The following is an 18,462-nucleotide window of genomic DNA, read 5'->3' as shown; positions in this document are numbered from 1 at the left end:
TGCAGCATGGTAATGTAGGGAAAGAAAATGGGCTGTTTGCCTGACAACATCCATGGACTGATGACTCTGTCACTTTATCAAGCCAGCAAATCAGGGGAGTCAGCAGTTATTGGCTTTCAGGCAACCATCCGTGCTAATAAAATCTTACTGCTGTTGTACAAGCTCTCAGATGCCAAATAGCTCCATGTCTTATTGAAGAGAGAAGCTACAGTTCATGTGTGCACAAAAAAGGGGTCATGGGACTCTTATCCAGCACATAATGTGAATAGACTTCCTAAAACTATAATTTCTGAACCTATAGATTACATAGATAAATAAAGATAAAATTTGAAATATGAATTTTTTTTTATATCACAGATTGCTCATGCTGGACTGTGTGAGAAAGGTAATTCTAAAACATCGTTGGTGGGCCAAGATATGGCCGCTGAGCTGGGAGCACTAGCTGCGCTCACTTATTGCCCTTTCGGTCTCATTTATCTTGAGATAGCTAACCTAGTAGCGAACCTACAATGTATTTAATATCACTTTTGCCAATGTTTTTTCTATTCAATGATTTTGCAATAAGTAGCTCAAGACTTGAAAGCAGTTAATAGATTTCTTCTCCTGTTTCGGCTTGTTTACTTTAAGCTTTTGGCAGTGTAGTAAGCGTTACACTCAGTGCCTCCCGCTGTCCTCCCCTGCTGCTGCCGAGGGGCTGTCTTCAATAGGCAAGGGAGAGCAAAAAATACAGGCTGGGGAGCAGAATGGTAAATCACAGAAAGTCACAGAGTCCTTGGCGAACACATGGAGAATCCAAAACTGCTTTTTGCTCATCTCTGAGATACAAAATATTTCAAGTTGAAGATGATCTGTAAAAAGCAAAGTGAACCAAAGCAAACCAGGATTTGTGGTGACAGTCTGACTCAGAGCCCTTTCAGGGTGCAAGTTCTCTCTCAGCCCTAAGGCACTCATATTTTAAGTTAAAATTATTGCATTCCCTTCCTGTGGATCATTTGAAAATGTTTACATGTCTTAAATGCCTTTGTTGGTGTAGTCAGCTTTTGTGAGTAAGTTGGGATTTCTTTCATAAAGTTTCCTTCTTCCTACTTTTAAGCAATGTATGGGGAGAAGGGGTTGTATTATTGCATGTACATAAATTGCAGCTAAGGGGAAGTATTGTTTCGAGTAATATTTATCAAAGACTTTGAGGTTACATTAAGTGGTAAAGGTCCAAATGTTTACTTCAGGATTAAGTTCAGCCCATATCCTCTAAGAGATTAAAAAAAACCCACATATTTTTTCTTTTTTTTTTTTTTGTATACCCAGTTAGTGAGGAAGTCTGTTTTGCAAGAAGTTTTGTTTTGATAATATTACCAGATAAACCAGTACTGAAAATCCTGTTTCCAAGTATGATCGCAAGGCATTGCAGGCAGATTTCTATAAAAACTGTTTGAATAAAAACATCCAGACTTCTGAGACTTCCCATGCTAGAACCAAGTTATGATAACTCAAGAGTCCACTTGAAGGAATACATAAAGCCCTGTGTTTTTTATAAAGACAGGTTTCTTGTGTACTGGCTTTGAACCAACAGTATTTATAGTATTGCAGTATGGCAAAGAAACTTTCTAGTGTTCCAAGAATTTCAGATTAAGATAACTGTATTTTTTTTCCTATATTGGTAAAGAACAGTGAACTTCATGTACAGTGCACCTGCATGCCTGCCAGTAATGGCTTTGTAGAAGACAGGGTTTGGCTTTACAGAAAACTGGCTTTAGCTCTCAGTGCTAGTTAAGGAATATTAATGTAAAATCAGGAAAGACAAACCACTTTGTGTGTTTCAGAGCACTGCAAGGAGCAAGTGCTTTGTTTGTCTTTTCTTTCTCTTTCCCTAACAAGCCCACAGAGAAGTCTAAACATAGCTAATCCCATAGGGACACAATGGAAAGTTCAGTTTTATACTCCAGGAGTACTTTCTGGTCAAGAACAGAGCAGTCCTCGGTCAGGAAAAATTCTCTTTTCTTTTTTCCCCTTCTGCTGCAAAACAAATGTCCCAAAGAACAGAAGGTGACCAAATTTAATATGGCAGGAGCAATAAGGTATAGATGCCAAGGAGGGTGCTGGTTTGACTGGAGAGTGGATTGTTTAACTTGATGGCCACAATAAATGATGATAAACAAAATTGTTTCAGTTAGAATTCAGAACCCAGTTTGACCTCTTAGGAGGTGCAGGCAGGAAAGGAGGGAATCTAACCAGAGACTTCTGGAAGCAAAGGGTGCTTGCTAGGCTGGTCCTTTGCCAATAAGGCAGCAGCGGGACATCTGAGGAGGGGACTTGCAGCTGGGAATGCTGTGTTTATATTTTCTTTCTCCACGCTACACAGATTAGATCTGCTTTTAAGGTGGAAAGCAGAAGTGTGTTTCTGTGCATTAATGTGTTTCTGTTTGGGCAAGTGAGTCACCTGCAGCCAGATCTTGGCCCTCTGGCTGGAATTTTCCACAATACCTGAAGGAACCAGGAGCACCAGACCCATTATTTTTAGCACCACATATCTTCTTAACTCATTACAGCAACTTTCAAAACTTTTACCTTAAAAGACCAAAAATACACTCTAGGTTTTACTGTTTGTAGGAATTTGTATCCAGGCAGTGTTTCTGTAGCACCAGGCTTAAAGCAATGCTCTGCCCAGCCGGCCGGAGGTAGGAAATTGGTGCTTTAGGCATGAGTCAGTGCCAGAGAGAGAGGCCTGTTTGCCAAACAACAGATTCTGTAGATTAGCAGCAACCACCAGATTTCAGTTCATTTCCTTTAGCTCTTGAGTTTTATTCCTAGAAGTAAACCAACTTGAATGTATAAAACACATCCTGTCCCCTGACCTCTCACACAGAAGACTATCTGTTCCCCATGGGTTTGATCCCTCCTGCTTTGCATCAGGAGTGAAGGAAGGTCCTGATGCCTCCTGCTGGTGTTGTCCTCCAAAAGATGGGCTGCCAGCTCTCCTAGACAACCTGTTCCAGGACCTACCTGGACCTCTGCCCAGCAGCTATAATGATGGCCTTGTGTGTTGCCTATTTTTGGGTGTTTTCCCTTGTTCACTTGTCCCTTTGTGCAGTCACCTGGTACCCACAGGGAGGAAGCTTTACAGCTTGGGATAGGCAGCTAACCTTCAACCTTCCTAAATGTCCAGATTAACTCTTTTACGGTATTGTATCTTCCCTCAAAATATAGAAAAACAGTATTTCAGGTGACCATGCTGTTGGTAGTTCCTTAAGGTATGCATTAAGCAGTCTGAGCCCCTATTTCTTACATGAAGCATCTTGTTGCTGCTTCTTAGGAGACACTGTTTAGATAGCAAAGACATGCCAAGATATGAATAATGCACAATTTATTTTATGAATTAAATTAAGGAAAGGACAGTACAGTACAGCTGCCTTTTTTTCTGCTATATCTGCTACTGGAGAGTTTCCGAGGTAGACCATTCATGAAGGGACAAAATTTTTTATGTCAGATGACTCCCAGGTGAATGGAACCCCAAATTAATAGTTTGTGTTTAATTACCTCAGCTACAGTGTCTACTGATTGCAAAGACAGGATGTTTAAACAAAAGCCTGCAGATGATTTATCTGTCCTAAAACAGCTAGAGAGCTTTCAATTTTTTTAGGTGAGGATTTTATGAAAAGAGTTCTCATTTAGAGTCCAAAGTCCTTAAATACACCCAATTTGTTTATTGTTAGATATATTAATTAAAAAATTAAAATGTAGATTAATCTATAACTCTTCATTCTTCAGTTTTAGCCCATTTACAGTTCCTCTATGGAAACAGGCCATCAATTTCTTTTATATTTAAGAGAAAAGCTATTAATAAACCATAAATTATATCCACGTTTCAGTGTCTCAGTAAAATCACCACCAATATGAGATCCAACCTAATCCTGGCAGCAAGACTGTGAGATTGCATCTTGCTCTTGGAAACCTGGGGTTGGTGTTGGACGCTTCTCACAGAGCTGATCTTGGGCTGGCATTGCCTTTTTCCTACTGTATCTTTCTTCTTTTTCATTTCAATAATTTGTCCTCTTCTCCTTTCCCTTATATTCTTCTTCTATGAAAGCCTTTGAGTTAGCAAAGGAAATCTGCAAGTACCACAAGGTATCCTGTCGTAGCATTGCCTCCAGTGTGTAAGTCATGATACACAAACTCTTCTGTAGCCAGGTTACCTATACTAACATAGCAAGCTGGACATAGGAAACAGAGCAAATATGACTATACTAGGATTTAAAACTGCCTTTTCATCTATACAGGTTGGCTGTATCCAAAGCAAATTAATTCCTTTAAATTTATAGTTACCCTTGAACTATAATGTGGTGTCAGTAATCCTAAACTGTAAATAAAACAGGATCAAAATTTTATGGATATCTCTAGATGGGATATTTTAGAATATAACCATCAGAGGTGGACTGAAAAGGCAAATAATATTCTGCAAACTGTACATCAATCTAGAAACATGCTGAGCCCATATGTAAGTGTGCTTTTCACTGACACTCAAGAAATCAAGTTTGGTTAGCACAGAAATTTGTTAAAACCACATTTTAGTCACATGCCCAAATACATTCCAAAAATGCACGTGTATATTTGTGCTGTACTCATTCATCTGGTATAGCCAGTGGCCCTTAACAAAGAGGGCTTGAGTGCTGAATCTTATGCCCCCATTATAAAACCAGAAAAAAATATTTAAGTAATAAAACCAATTTGCACTGACAAATGACAGTGAAACAAATCTCATTGATTCATTGTGTCCTGTAGCAGTAGAAGACGCTTGTCTGATTCAAATACTCAGAGCAAACTTTTTTCTTGACACTTATGAATAACTAGACTGTCACTCTAAAGTCAAGAGATGGCATGTTGGAAGTAAAAGCAACATCGAGTTTTTTGTTAGAATAAGTAACCGAAACATTAGGCAGCTCTTTCAGGGTACTTGCTTGCTGATGCACAGAAAGGAAATGACAGGCACCTCCTTTTTGCTGTGCTTGTGACCCACAGTTGACTTGAGATGTCTACAGAATCAGGGGAAATGCAGATAGGGAAAAGAATGAGAGCAAACAAACGCCAAAAAGCAGATAACACGTGCAGCACCATCCAGAAATACGAGGAAACGTGAGCCAGGACTTGAAGTTCTGAAGCTTTCAACCAACAGATATACATTATGTGCAGTTATAATACTTAAATATTCACTCCTTTTTATCTCTTCTGAAAACAGAGAAGAATGAAGAAGAGGAACAGGAAGCCAAAAGAGAAATAAAACGTAGACTCAGTAGAAAGGTGATGATGTGATTTTTGTATTGTGTATTTGTGTACATCTTAGCCATGATTTGTGTACATAGAATTATGTTTTATAAGAGTCTAAAAATCAGTGTGTAGACATTACTGCAAATGTCCATCAGTCATGTCCCCAGATTAGAAATCTGCTTAAAAAGCAGTACAAGCCAAATCCATCTTGGGGGAAACTCCATCCTGTCCAGTTTTCCACACCTGGAAAAGCATACAGAGTCTGGCCATGCTTAATATTTGTCTGTGTGAGCAGGAGAGATAAGTGACACGTTTCCTCCATGAGCTGTCACATATGTTTGAGGGCAGCCACATATGTTTGAGGGCTCTTCTAACCACATTGGTGGTCCTAGCTTCTGCAGGTGGGATCATGCTCATTGTCCCTGGAAATGGAGCAGTTATGGGTCTGCTGTTCTGGGAGAGGATGTGGGGAGTTTTCATAAGTATCTCTAGTCTGCTCTTCTCTGAAAAAATACAGTTTTCTTAATATGATCGTCCTTAGTTAATTAAAGTGAATATTGTTTGAGGTGAGTGAAACGATTTGGCATCATAATGACCCCCAGATGGTCAACGCCAATTTTTTTAGTTAGGCAGGTACTTCCAAATCTTGCTTATTTCAGTATTACAGTTTAACACAGCAGACTGTATAATCATTGATGCAAATGGCCTAGTGGAGTAAATGCTGTGACAGTTGCAAAGTCACAATTAATATTCCAGGGATAACTGTCATGATTCCCTGTGACCTACCTGACGAAGACTATTTTTAAAATTGAAAAAATTAGGTTGTGCTGCCTCCCCATTCCTGTGCAGCACTCTCGGGATGGTGCCTTTTTATAGACACCTGAAAGTGACCCTATTTAGAAATACTATTAAAGTTCTCTTGAGATTACATCATACCCTCAGCTTTTATTTTACTTTATTTCATCTTATTAAGTGTACTATTTTCTGCCTCCTGCTTACAGCTCAGTCTGAGGCCTACAGTGGCTGAACTTCAAGCAAGAAGAATCCTTCGATTTAACGAGTATGTGGAAGTCACGGATTCTCCGGATTATGACCGTCGTGCTGACAAGCCTTGGGCCAGGTTGACTCCTGCAGACAAGGCAAGGGACAAATGTAGATTATAAGAAAATGCTTGCATCTGTTACTTTTGTGGAACTTTCCTCTGGTTTACATTCTCTTGATGCCAGCATCACAAATGACATCTGCTGGAGACAGCGAGATTGTCATGGTACTATTGCTTGCAGTTAAGAAAACCCACTCAGGTGCCCACTAAGAGCATATTTGCCACCTCTGTTATGACAGTTCAGCCCAGAATTTCTAATCTTTTTTCCTAATTTTTCTAATTTTTAAATCCTTGCTAAGCCAGATAAATGCTTAGCAAAGGTGGCCCTGACCTGTGGAATTCAGGCAAATTCTGCCACTGAGAGTTACTTTTGCAACTCATTTGAGTGAAAAAAGGTAGAAGCTGCCTTATCCTCCTCAGGGATCTTGGCCACAACCACCAGTGCAGGAGCTGACCACGTGCATGCAGTGCAACTTCATGGGAAATTCGCCCCTAAAATGTACAGCTTATAGTTCCTCTACCTAACTACAAAGGATGAGACAAAAGATTCTGTGACTCTCATTTGAAAAAGAGATCAAAGATTACCATAAAATACTCTTCCATTTCCATCCTATACCACTTAATAGGAAAGGAACTTAAAAAGCAAAGCTGTAGGATTTAGGTAGGAAAAAGTACTGGCCCTTTTAGCAATGGGTCTGAACCTACTTTTATGGAAGTCCAATGAGATGTGCTTGACATGAAAAGTGATATGTGCAAGCACTCACTGTCTTTTAGCTCAACATGGTGAAGCACTGATTTTATTTCAGCTTGAATTTTTTAATATTAATATTAAAAAACTACCAGCTCATCTGACAATCAAATAAGAATCTCATATCAAGTCAAGGTGGAGACATTAAAAATGTAGCCAGAAGTGTTTGTATGTGTTGTTTCTGGGAGGTGCTGAGCACTGTCTAGTCCTCACATAGTGTGTGGGAGATTAGAGCACCCAGCTCCTCCACTTTGACCTGAGTCCAGCTAGGGTACACTGAACTATTAAAAACAATGGAGTTTTTTACCTACTTCAGTACAGCAGTTTTTAATTTCAATTCACTTTGTAGTGAACAGGTGCCCAAGGCTGGTTCTGTGAGCTCCATGTTTGTTCGGCTTAGCAGAAAGGCATACCCAGGGTTGCCTGGAAACTCCTTCACCCTTTTTTTTTCCCAAGGAAGTCATTCTTCTAATTCCAGTGGGAGCAGAAAATTGTACTGTAACTATTTTAAGGAGCTGGAGCTCTGGTGTCTTTGCTGCTGATTTGGTGCTCAGAAATTGCTGCCCCTTTCCTAGCTATAACAGCGGTTTCATGTAAGCATGCTGTTGTGGCTAAACAGAACCATCCCCTGCTTAAAATGAAGTTTCTTATTTATGAGACTGCAGTCTGGTGATGCTGTAATTCTATCATGCTGCTTGCCTGTTCTGCATTGAAAAGATACACACCAGATGACATTTCTTTAGGGCTTAATGAAATGATACTGTCTTTATTTAAAATAGTGAAAGAAAAGAGTAAGAATAAACTGCCATTTCCTTTCACAGTGAAGGTAGGAAGGCGTGTGGCATAGAAATAAAACCCCTTGTAGTATATTAGAATATTTCAGAAATTACATTTATTACTTAATGAAGTAAATTGCTTATCAGTCTCTTAACATAAGCAACAAAGCATTTACTAATGCACTGAATTTTTGCTGTTCCTCAGTATCTGCCAACTGAAAACACAAGCCTGAAATGTCCAAATATTTCATGTCACTTTACATAATCAATTGACTAATTCCACTTAAAAAAAATTGCTGTTCATCTTGCATTCCTGAAGACCTGTCTCCAGTGGGGAGATAGAGACAAGGCCCCTGCTGTGTGCAGTGACTCACCAGCTCCTCAGGGGCTGTGCCTGGAGATACAACCCCCTCCTGGCTTCATATTCATCAAGTGATTGCGAAGTAACCCAATCCCTTGCCCATTTTTGTCTGTAGGAAATGCCGTATTTCGTATTTCAGTGGGGACTTGGTTCACCCATTGAAGTGGATTTGGTGTTTCTCTGTTTATTGTTGGTGCTTGATGCTTTGGGTTTCTTTGTGATGTAAGGCTGCTTCAAACAGCTGTAATAGAAAAAAGTAATTCATGTTGATGATCAGAAACGTGTGAGAGCTGTGGATTATAGTAAGGGAGACTTGAAATGGGAACTGTAAGGAAACTGCAAAAGTAGGGCCAGGTTCCCTTAATATTCATTACTTTCCTTAAAATTCATATTTCTTACAGTTGCATATATCATTATTGTTTATTAGGCAGCAATACGGAAAGAACTGAATGAATTTAAAAGCACAGAAATGGAAGTACATGAGGAAAGTCGGCAATTTACCAGGTGGGTGAATCCCTCTTCTTGCGTAAATGTGAGACATGGGCATGACAGCAACCCTCTGCCTTTCTGCAAGTCCTCTGCAGTTTTGTCATGATTTGTATGGATTCTTTCCGTGAGTCCCCTTGAATCTCACCAGTGATTCTGTTAGAATTCCCAGTGATTCTGTTAGAATTCCCAGTATTGCTGATGCCATCTCTAGTTGATACAGCAGTGAAGGTGACTGCAATGGATTGGTTTCTACACAGAAAAAGATTGTTTGGAGCATCTAGAAAATAGTCCTTTGAAAGAACTTGGTGGTTCTCACAGATTAAGTCAGTAGTCCTCAAGCACACAAAAATAAAGGGATTTCCTTCTCTGGCAGCACTCCCTTGCTCATGAAAGTATACATTTTTGTAGATGCATTTGCTAAGTGAAAACTAGATGATGTGTTGAACTTCAGAAAAGCTCACCAGTGTTTTGGCAAGCTTTCTAAGGGTCACCTAGGTGCCTGGCAGCAGTTTCTGGAGAACAAGATAGATTCCCTGTTTGCCACTTCTTATCTGTTAATCTGGATTTGTTTTGTTCTCTGCTTTGGATAACACCAAATTGTTGTCTGAAGCTTTATTGTTTTCAAGAGCTCTGAAGTGTCCATAGTTTTTAGCAGGCCTTAAAATTTGGCAGTTATTCCTAAGGGGAGGGAGACATTTCCTGTCATCCCCGTGGCATGTGTTCATGCTTCTTGGAAGTTACAAAGGCTGAAAACGGACACCAGCAAGCAAAAGTTGATGTTAGGATCAGCCAACGTTGCGTACACAGTATTATTGTCTTTGCTTCTACAGAGAATTAAGTCAAATAAAAATAATTGCCTAAGACTGCATCCTTTCTGTTTCCTGTTACTGTTTCAACCAAACTCAGGATACAAGCTAGGGATCCTAGTGTGAACCTTCTAATTTAAGAGTGTGTAACAGGAAAATTCAAAATGGGATATGGGTGTTTAATGCATCTCCTGCTTCATTGCCTGATTTCACAACTTCAGTGATTCCTTTCTCACCAAAACATGGATATTTTTATTAATAATAATGTAAAGTCACTTCTGTGTAGATACAACATTAACAAATGCATTTTCAAAAAATCAGACCGGTTTCACAGGCAGCAAACCTAAGCCAGTAGATGAACCAGGAGGCAAGGTTTTAATTTAGTGTCCCATTCTGACCATTAGAAAATGTTCTTTTCAAATATGGAGATGTATATTTTCATTTGGCTTCTGATGTAATTGTCTCTTCAGCTACTGGGTGGTGTATCTTTTTCAGAATATATAAAAATACTCCTTTTTAAAAAAAGGACATCGGAAGGTAGAGAATAAAAATAGCAGGTATAGAAACCAACTCCCTGCTTACATTGTTGTGTTTCCTGAGTTGCACTGCAATATCGAAGCATAACTAACAGATAGGCATGAGTCATACAAAAATAATCGAATATTTTTTCATGAGGTTTGAAAACAGTTGAGACTTATTACAATTGGATTTTTGAAAGCTGAACCAGGAATCCAGTGGAGTGACAAACCAGTTAAAAAGTGAATTATTTTTTTCGAGGAGGTCCTTGGAAAATGGAGAAAAAAATAGGCACAGCCAAATAATGGTAAATATAGGCAATGGTTCCATAGGGTCCCGAAAGAATTTCAACATGAGAGAAATCAGGTTCTCTGTTCCCTCTCCACCCTGTTTTGTTTCACTGATCATTTTGTGGAGTCACTGCACGGAAGTCAGAAGAGTAACACTAGAAAAAGCTAATTAAGAGCAAAATAAGGTGCAGATGTTTTAAGTCAATTGCAATTTTGAAAATAAAGAGATCCCATTTCCTCTGGGACCTCTCATTAAAAATTATGTAGTTTCTGCTAAATTTGGATTGATAAAAAAAAGTGATTTAAGAAAACCATAGACAGAAGCCTCTAGCTAGAGAGATTGATTCTTTCCAAGGAGATCACTGAAATAACGCAAACCAAAAGGCACTTGCATTGGTAGCTGGTTAACAAAGCCTTATTCATAAAGTTCTGTGAGAGAATGAGACAACGAAGCTGCTTACTAAACAAAAAATAGTTTATAGGATATGGTTTCCCATATTATTACAGATTAAATATAAGATGCTTTAATATTGTAATCAGTACTTACGATATATTTGAATTGTTAAAATTTTATTTTAAACATGGAAAATTAAAATTGTTGATCATTTACAGTAATGACTGTCAGTTTAACTATTTTTCTACTCCTAGTAAGTTAGACTGATTCTTTCTGTTATTTCATGAGAGAATCCAAGAAACCAAGTTTCTAAAAATAGATAAATAAATAGAAGTTTGGAAAGAGGATATTAGTTAATTAAGTGTTTCTAATGGAAATGCTATATATAGTCCACTGTATTGTTCAACACAAATACAAAAACCCTGTGTCTTTATTGCAATCAACTGTACCTTCACTTAGCAGATGAGCTGCATACTTTTGAATGTCAGCTTTTGTGTACACCTCCTTTATTTGAGAAATGCATCCCTGTATTGTGCTGAATCAGCTTGTAATGTGGGGTAATGTGTGGCTTGTTTTCTCTTCTCTGGAACTGTTAAGAGAACATGTGTCAAACAAAAACTTAGGTAAATCCATTGTATTATGTGCATCATTACCTATGCCTTTTTTCAAGCTGTTGCATATTTTACTACTTCATGGACAGATACATTTTATAAGCCATTTAAAGAGATATTTATGTCTGGTGATAGATACATTGAGAACCTGATACTGGTGCCCTTCTTACCCTTTTGCTTGGATTCATTACATTTAAGATGAGTTAGAATTTCAATTGCTGTAGATTCCTAACTTATTATAGAAAAGGTTGGTGACACCTTTTGGAGCAATCCATCTCTCTAGCCATCATACAGGCAATCTGGAGCAATGTACATGCTCTACCTAAAAGCCTAAAAAACAGTGAGATATATTTGGGCCTTCATGTGCCTCAGCTGATAATAGGAAGAAAGCATCTGCAGTGCTATAAAAGTTGTTGCTTACTTTAAAAAAATGCAACCTTTTTTTAGCCTCATTTTGCACAAGGATTAAACCCCAGAAATTTAAGTCTTATGGTTTATCAAAGCTTTTCGCATAGTAGGTACTGTCATCCAAATAGTGGATGCAATTATGGCTAAATCGATACTGGCAAACAAAACAGACTGGACACTGTTCTCTGGCCCTGAGGCAAGCTTGGCATAGCTTGAATTCATACAATTAACCTATCCCTCTCACCCCAAAACAGGGCGACGTCCCCCCATACCCAGCTTGCCTTTTGTCCTGTGCTGATGCCAAACATGCCCAGGCAGTACCTGAAAGAGCTGGTTGACCCAAGCCAAACCATGCCAGGGACCACAGTGACAGGTTAATGGTATGGACAGACAGTGATACACCAGTGCTTGAGCCACACCAAATCCCTGTTTGGTTTTATAAGTAGAGAGAGATGGACAGCAATTGATAATAGGTGTGCCTCTAAACCCACACAGACCAGGAAAATCAGGAATAATTCTGTTTGGGCCAAAAAAGTAAACAGCTATGAGAGCAGGATGAGGATCAGGTTCATTTTCAGTTGAAATAATATAATTCCAAGTTTTTTAATTTATCTTTTCAGGTTTCATCGTCCATAACAGTTTGACCACATCCCATATTTCATGTAACAATTTTCTTTTGGGAAATCATTGCATCCTGAAGACCTGAGATTGCACTGGAACTTAAGTATGAGTGTGTGCTACAGCTTACCCTCATGTTAATGAAGAAAGTGGTCCTTGTCTTTACCAATGGACAAATGATTTGTCTAGGAGGAGAACTCACGTGAAGTCCGTGTTCAGACAGACCGCGGTTCTGTGGCTACTCCACACAGACAAGTTGGTGGACTTCTTCATCAGAGCTCCACAAGTCAGGAAGTGCTGAAGACAATCGCTTGAGAGCCTGCTACCAGGAACTCATCAGATTTCATAGGGTTGTGACTGAGGCTGTGTGAAAAGGACTTAGAGCTGGGGGAAGAGAGTCTTCGCTTGTCAGTCCACAGAGAAAAGTGGAATGGATGGAACTGCCTAATGATGCACAGTGGGAAGAATTATTTAAAGAAAAAAAAAAAAAGAGTGTGTGAGCAACTGTGCATGTTTTTTTGGTTTTTTTTAGTGGTTGCAGCCTGTCTTAAAAAGACAGCAAGCCATAAGTCCTCATGTCATCAGTACTTCAGTGAAGAACTGTCATTTTCTTTGGTGCCAGTAAATACAGCTGCCAGAAATTAGTCCTAGTATAACTCATCTGTCTTTTTTTAAAATCCCAATGTGCATGCTTCAGGAAAATACATTGAACATTCATACAGAACAAGCCACATATTTTTTGTTTTTTAATGTTAACATACTCTGGATCCTCAGAAAGACATAAAGAGGATTTGAAGTTTGATAACGTTCAATGAAATGCTTCATGTTTAGAAACACTCCCTGCTGTCTGTCACTTGCCATTCAAACCAGAGGGATCATTATCTTTCTCATCATGGCAGGCAGTGGTGACTTCGACATCATGCCAGCGTGAATCCAAAAGCAGAATAAAATTAGGCACAGAAGTCTTTGCTAGTATGCTTGAGCAGTGATTACTAATGTGACTTTTTACATTTAAGAACTCCTGCATTGCTTTGAGGAAGAACTCCCAGATGATCAGTATGTCTTCAGCCAGTGGTCCTGTAAAAGTGAAGGAAAATCCTTGGAGTGTCTGCAGCCTGCTTTTGTTCAGTGTGAAGAATGCTTCTTAGATTCGAAATTTTTTATACTATCTTGAAATAGTATATGTGAATACAGTACTATTAAAATTAAGTGGTATGGAATGTGAAAGGCAATACATGATTTTTCTAAGTTGGCCCAAAGGCCCATTAAAAAGCCCATGGCATTGTTTACACTAAGAAATTTTCTGTCTTATATTAGCACTTATTTATCCTTTGATTAATGTACACAACATTTGGGGGGTGGGTCTGGAATTCACATATGCATACTTTTAATGCAGTATTACAGTATATTTGCTATTTATCCTTTCTAATATGTGTGTACGTATTACAATTTATTTTTGTCTTTTATGTGTCCTATTCCATTTTTAATTATAAAGTGTAAGTATTTCCTTTTCTGGCAATAAAAGATCTGTGTAGATGTGATTTTTACCTCAGTAAATCTGCAATAGATTCTTGTGGAATGTTTTTAGTTTATAAAATTGAAGGTTGTTGTTTTAGATGTCACCCTAAAGGCAGAAAGGCGATTTGGTGGCTAAAATTAGATATCCCTCTTCAGTGCTATTTACAACAAGTTTTTTTATGCAACAGGTTTGCATAAATGGGGTGGATTATTTTAGCAAAGAGCACTTCTAATAACCGGAGAGTCCGTTCCAACAGCTGTCACTCTGTTATTTTTAAAGAGATTGGTAAACCATTTTTAAAGAAGATTTTTATGATGTTAGGATCCCTTACATTTTAGTAAAAAATCTAATGAGGTACAAGGCCCAAAATATCAATAACCACATAAAAAAACCATCTCTGTGCTTGTAGCAAAGAAAAGCAAGCAGCACCTTCCTTTTTTAATGGAATCAATAAGAGCCATTAGGATTCCATTTGCAGAAAACAGTTTAGCTTCTGGGAGGCCCATCATTTTAAAAATATAGAAACATTACTTTGACATCAAGGAAGCAGTGAAAATGTATTCTTTGGCACTAAATCATGCAGGAATTATCAAGCCATTACAGTTAAGGTTTGTCAGCAATTCTAGTACAATGCTAATTTTTATTTTTAGAATTTGATGAATAAACTTAAAACTTACACTAGAATAGTTCTGCTTAAACTTTTCTTTTTGCTGATGTTGCCAAATTTAGAAATGTGTGTCCAAAATCATATAAAGGTCTACTATGTTGACTTTGAAGTATAAAACACAGTATTTCACTTCAGAGGAAACAAGTGAAGCAATTAAATAGACCTCAGTGTTGCCTTAATGCCATCAAAACACTTGAAAGCAGCCAAGATACTAAAGGCAGAAGAATAGCTGTTGCACAGGCAGAATAACTTGGACAAAGGTAAGCTAAGACTATATATACTTTATATGAGACAGTAGCTCCTCTCACATGCCAGGGTACATATGGGTTACACAAGCAAAGTAAAATTTGTTAAACTCTTAGGATGAAGTTAAATAGTTGACTTTGCAAGAACATATTCCTACATTCTAGGCCTGGAGCATGGATGGAAAGTTATGTGCTGCCTTTTCATTTTAATAGTTAAAACACAAAGGTGAGGATACAACTTCTGGCTCAGACTTCTTCAAGCTGCAATATGTCATAAGAAATGAGGATACTTAGGTGAGGTATCACTTAGACTTTTCCTATCCTCCGCCTTCTGGGGTTGGAGGTTTTTTAAAGTATTCACTACAAGCCATTGCTAGAAGCAGAACACTAGCCTCGATGGAGATGCTGAGTTAATTTTTAATTTGTTTTTATTTTTATGATAATCAGATGCATTTTTTGACCCACAATTCAGCAAACTAATTAAGCAAATTTATGTAACTAGACAAAAAGATTTGCCTTCATTGAAACTTATGTAAAAATGTAGTATACTTGCAGAATTAGAACTATAAACTATCCATTTTGTATTATACCCACACACAGACATAGAATTGTATATACTATTTTTATATTCTAAAAATCAACTGGCAGAAAAACAACAGCTGGAAAGTGTTATCCATGCAATAAAAAATAATGAGAATTTGGTATGTCAGTATGTGAAGTGAAGAAAGTTTGCTTTACCTTACTGAGCTGCCTGAAGTCTGTTTCTGCTGCATCTCCTAGCCCTCTGTATCGATGATTTGAAATGTCTTCAAGTTGCATCAACAGCCCATTGGAAATAATATGCCATATACTTGTCTATGGGGCCGCGTGCCTGTTAGAAGATGAAAATCAGGATAAGTCCCGAGAAATTAATAAGTGAGTAATCCTTGAGGAAAAAATAAAAATATGCTAAAAAGGCAAAATAAAAATAACACTTTCCATGCAACACATAGTACAGTCCAGCTGGCTAATAAGGAGCAGTTATGTTAATTTTTATCAAACTGGACAAATCATTTAAATGTCATCCACAACATATGACAAACCTTACACATATTATACCTAATGTTTCACAGAGTCATATATGAACTCAGATGTCTACAGCCATACAAAGAGAAAATGAGTAGCTTGAAGTAGTGGTTTCTGAAATTACCTCATATATCACTTTTACCAGTAGAATCATGCATCATACCATGTTGCTGTGGGTGCAAAAGAACGGATGCTTAATCAAATCCTAATTTCTTCTTCACATAAAAAATGTAAATGATTCTACAATGTCTCTTGTCTCTCTCCTTTCAGGTAATACCTATTAGTCTTTTTAGCTGAAATACAGTCTATATGAGTTTTCTCAAATTCTGATATATATGTAGACTCAACAAGTAAAAAAAAAAATAAACTAAATGCTAATGATTACTTAAGCTAAATATCATTTCAGCTGGTGATTTGAAACATGTTAGGACCAGGAGCACCATCTCTTCAAAATCACTGAAAGTATTCACGGCCATTTGTAGGTCTACAAGACTGCATTTATTTGTTGAGTTTATCATTTACCTGCAGTTGTCCATGTCCCTTGCTGCGGTGGCCTTTCCTGACCTCTGATGTGGTGTGGGGCAGGGCATCCCCACCACCTGCTCTGGCCACACTGAATACCTCTTAGAGAAGCACCACAGCCTCAGTGTTGATATGTAAAAACCTTATCAGGTGACCACTTCTTATTTTTTAACTTGAAAACGAAATGAAAGCTGTGAAACAAAGGCATTAAAGTATCCCTGATATTAAGAAATTAGACCATTAGACCACTCCTTCCAGGTGAGACTAGTGCTTTGTTTCCTGTAGAAATGCTTCAAACTCAGAGCTGTAACAAGTACTACTACAGCTACATCAGAGAATTTGTTTCAAAACAGCAGTCAATTAACCTGACTGTAAATTTAATCTGAGCCCTAATTTTGTATCATCACAAAGTGGGAGGAAGATCCAGCCAGCACAGACTAAAAATGTCTAATCTAGTCTGGTAGCCTGGGAATCAGCTGAAATCCCCTCATCGGCTGCAGCCGGCAGGGGTTGGAGCCAGGGTAGGAAGAGCCACACTGTCACCTGGCTACCTGGCAGGACAGGTCTGTGTGAGCACTGCTGGCATACTAAGCAGAGACTAGAATATCCACCCATGTCTTAATGTCTGTTAATGCTTTAATGATAAAGCAAATCAAGCTAAAAGCCTACGTTTGCGTGAAACTGTCAGGAACACTTGAACTGCATCTTTTAATGCTTTCACATCATCTCTTTTTGGTCATATCTTAAGGAGTTCAGACCTGTGCCACCACTGCAAAATAAAATAAAAACATACTCAGGGTGAAAAAAAAGGATAAACTTGCCTCCTGCCTTTACGGGCCACATTTAGTTCCATTATTGTTTCTATCTGTATTCTTACTGTACAAAGCTCAGTGCAATGCTCACTGCTAGGACCTATATTTTAATAGAAAAAGTGATTCTGAAAGCTTTTATTAGGTTGATACAAAAATATTTTGAGGATCAAATTTAAAAAAAAGAAAAAAAGTAAATTCCCCAGAATAGCTTAAAGCTTCTATTTAACAGAAATCTGGAAAAGAAAACCCCACCAAAACTTATGGAAGTATATGTATAGAGAGAAAGAGAGAAATGGAGTGAAATGAACATATTTTGCTATAATGTTTCTATTTATTAACTTTAATAATTAATAAGTTCTTGTTTCACTTTGTCAGTTCCCACCTTGTTTCAGGTTTTTAATGGAAATAGAGCTCATATGAACTAGATACAGCATATCACCAATATTTTCTAGGAGGTAAATATTGCATTGGATAGAATTGAAGAAAGTAATGGTATTCCCTGTATCTCCTTGTTCAATCATTAATTCTTTATATTAAAAAAGTCTTTCAATACTATGTCAAATTTAACAATATTTGAACATTGTTATGATATAGTAAAATGTTGCTGAAAAAATCTTCTCTTCTTTCACTACTTTGTGTGGTGGTATACTGATTTGTAAACTTGCATAAATTTTGGAATTAAAGAAATACTGTGTTTTGGATTATTATTTTAGCGGGTGTGATTTCAAACAAAAATATATAAATGACTTGTTTGAATGGGACTGTGTGGGCAGGGTGGGAAGGGTGTGGAGATGGCATGTGCTTAATTGCCTGCAACCGTTTAAATAGCTGTTAAGACTTCTTTTTTTTTCCCCTAAAAGAGAAATAGAATTCCATTTACAACCAAACTGTAAATCTCAGAGAGGCACAAGAATGCTGTAGACCACACTGCTGTACGCTCAGGAGCTAATAAATTGCGTCCCCTCCCAGTATTTTACAGAATAGCTTAAACAGTAAATGAAGACTTTATTAGTATGCCATGCTTTGTAGACCCAAATGTACCTTAAACACGGACCATTCAAGAACATGTATGCCTTTGGTAGAGCTGCAGTTTGCCAGGGCAAGGTACTACTCAGTAGTAGGAATCGTTGCACACATGCCTCTTCCAATCAAATCCACATGGACACCTCTGAGAGACGACTCCAGTAAGGAAGGTTGATAACCACTCCACATCAGTGTTCCAGTAGTGTCTTCAGACGGTCCAGTAAAACCAGA

The 18,462-nt window shown here is 38.0% G+C and overlaps 1 protein-coding gene across 5 annotated transcripts in view; it reads left to right on the top strand.

Annotated features, from left to right (window-relative positions):
- PHACTR2 (phosphatase and actin regulator 2) overlaps window positions 1-17,895 on the top strand; it is a 135,023-nt gene extending 117,128 nt beyond the window's left edge. For 4 of the 5 annotated variants that reach the window (XM_027689402.1, XM_027689373.1, XM_027689392.1 and 1 more), the window contains 4 exons: window positions 5,231-5,292; window positions 6,261-6,398; window positions 8,674-8,750; window positions 12,381-17,895. In XM_027689402.1, coding sequence (XP_027545203.1) covers window positions 5,231-5,292; window positions 6,261-6,398; window positions 8,674-8,750; window positions 12,381-12,396 — 293 coding nt within the window. In that variant the 3' untranslated portion in view covers window positions 12,397-17,895. Of the gene's footprint in view, window positions 1-5,230; window positions 5,293-6,260; window positions 6,399-8,673; window positions 8,751-12,380 lie in introns of those variants that run through there. The other variant, XM_027689410.1, reaches the window with a different exon arrangement.
- Window positions 17,896-18,462: the final 567 nt, after the last annotated feature.

Source organism: Neopelma chrysocephalum, unplaced genomic scaffold (assembly GCF_003984885.1).
Source record: "Neopelma chrysocephalum unplaced genomic scaffold, ASM398488v2 Primary Assembly neopelma1_23, whole genome shotgun sequence".
Lineage (NCBI taxonomy): Eukaryota > Metazoa > Chordata > Aves > Passeriformes > Pipridae > Neopelma > Neopelma chrysocephalum.
Note: the sequence above shows the minus strand (reverse complement) of the source record. Positions and strands in the feature narration are given on the sequence as shown.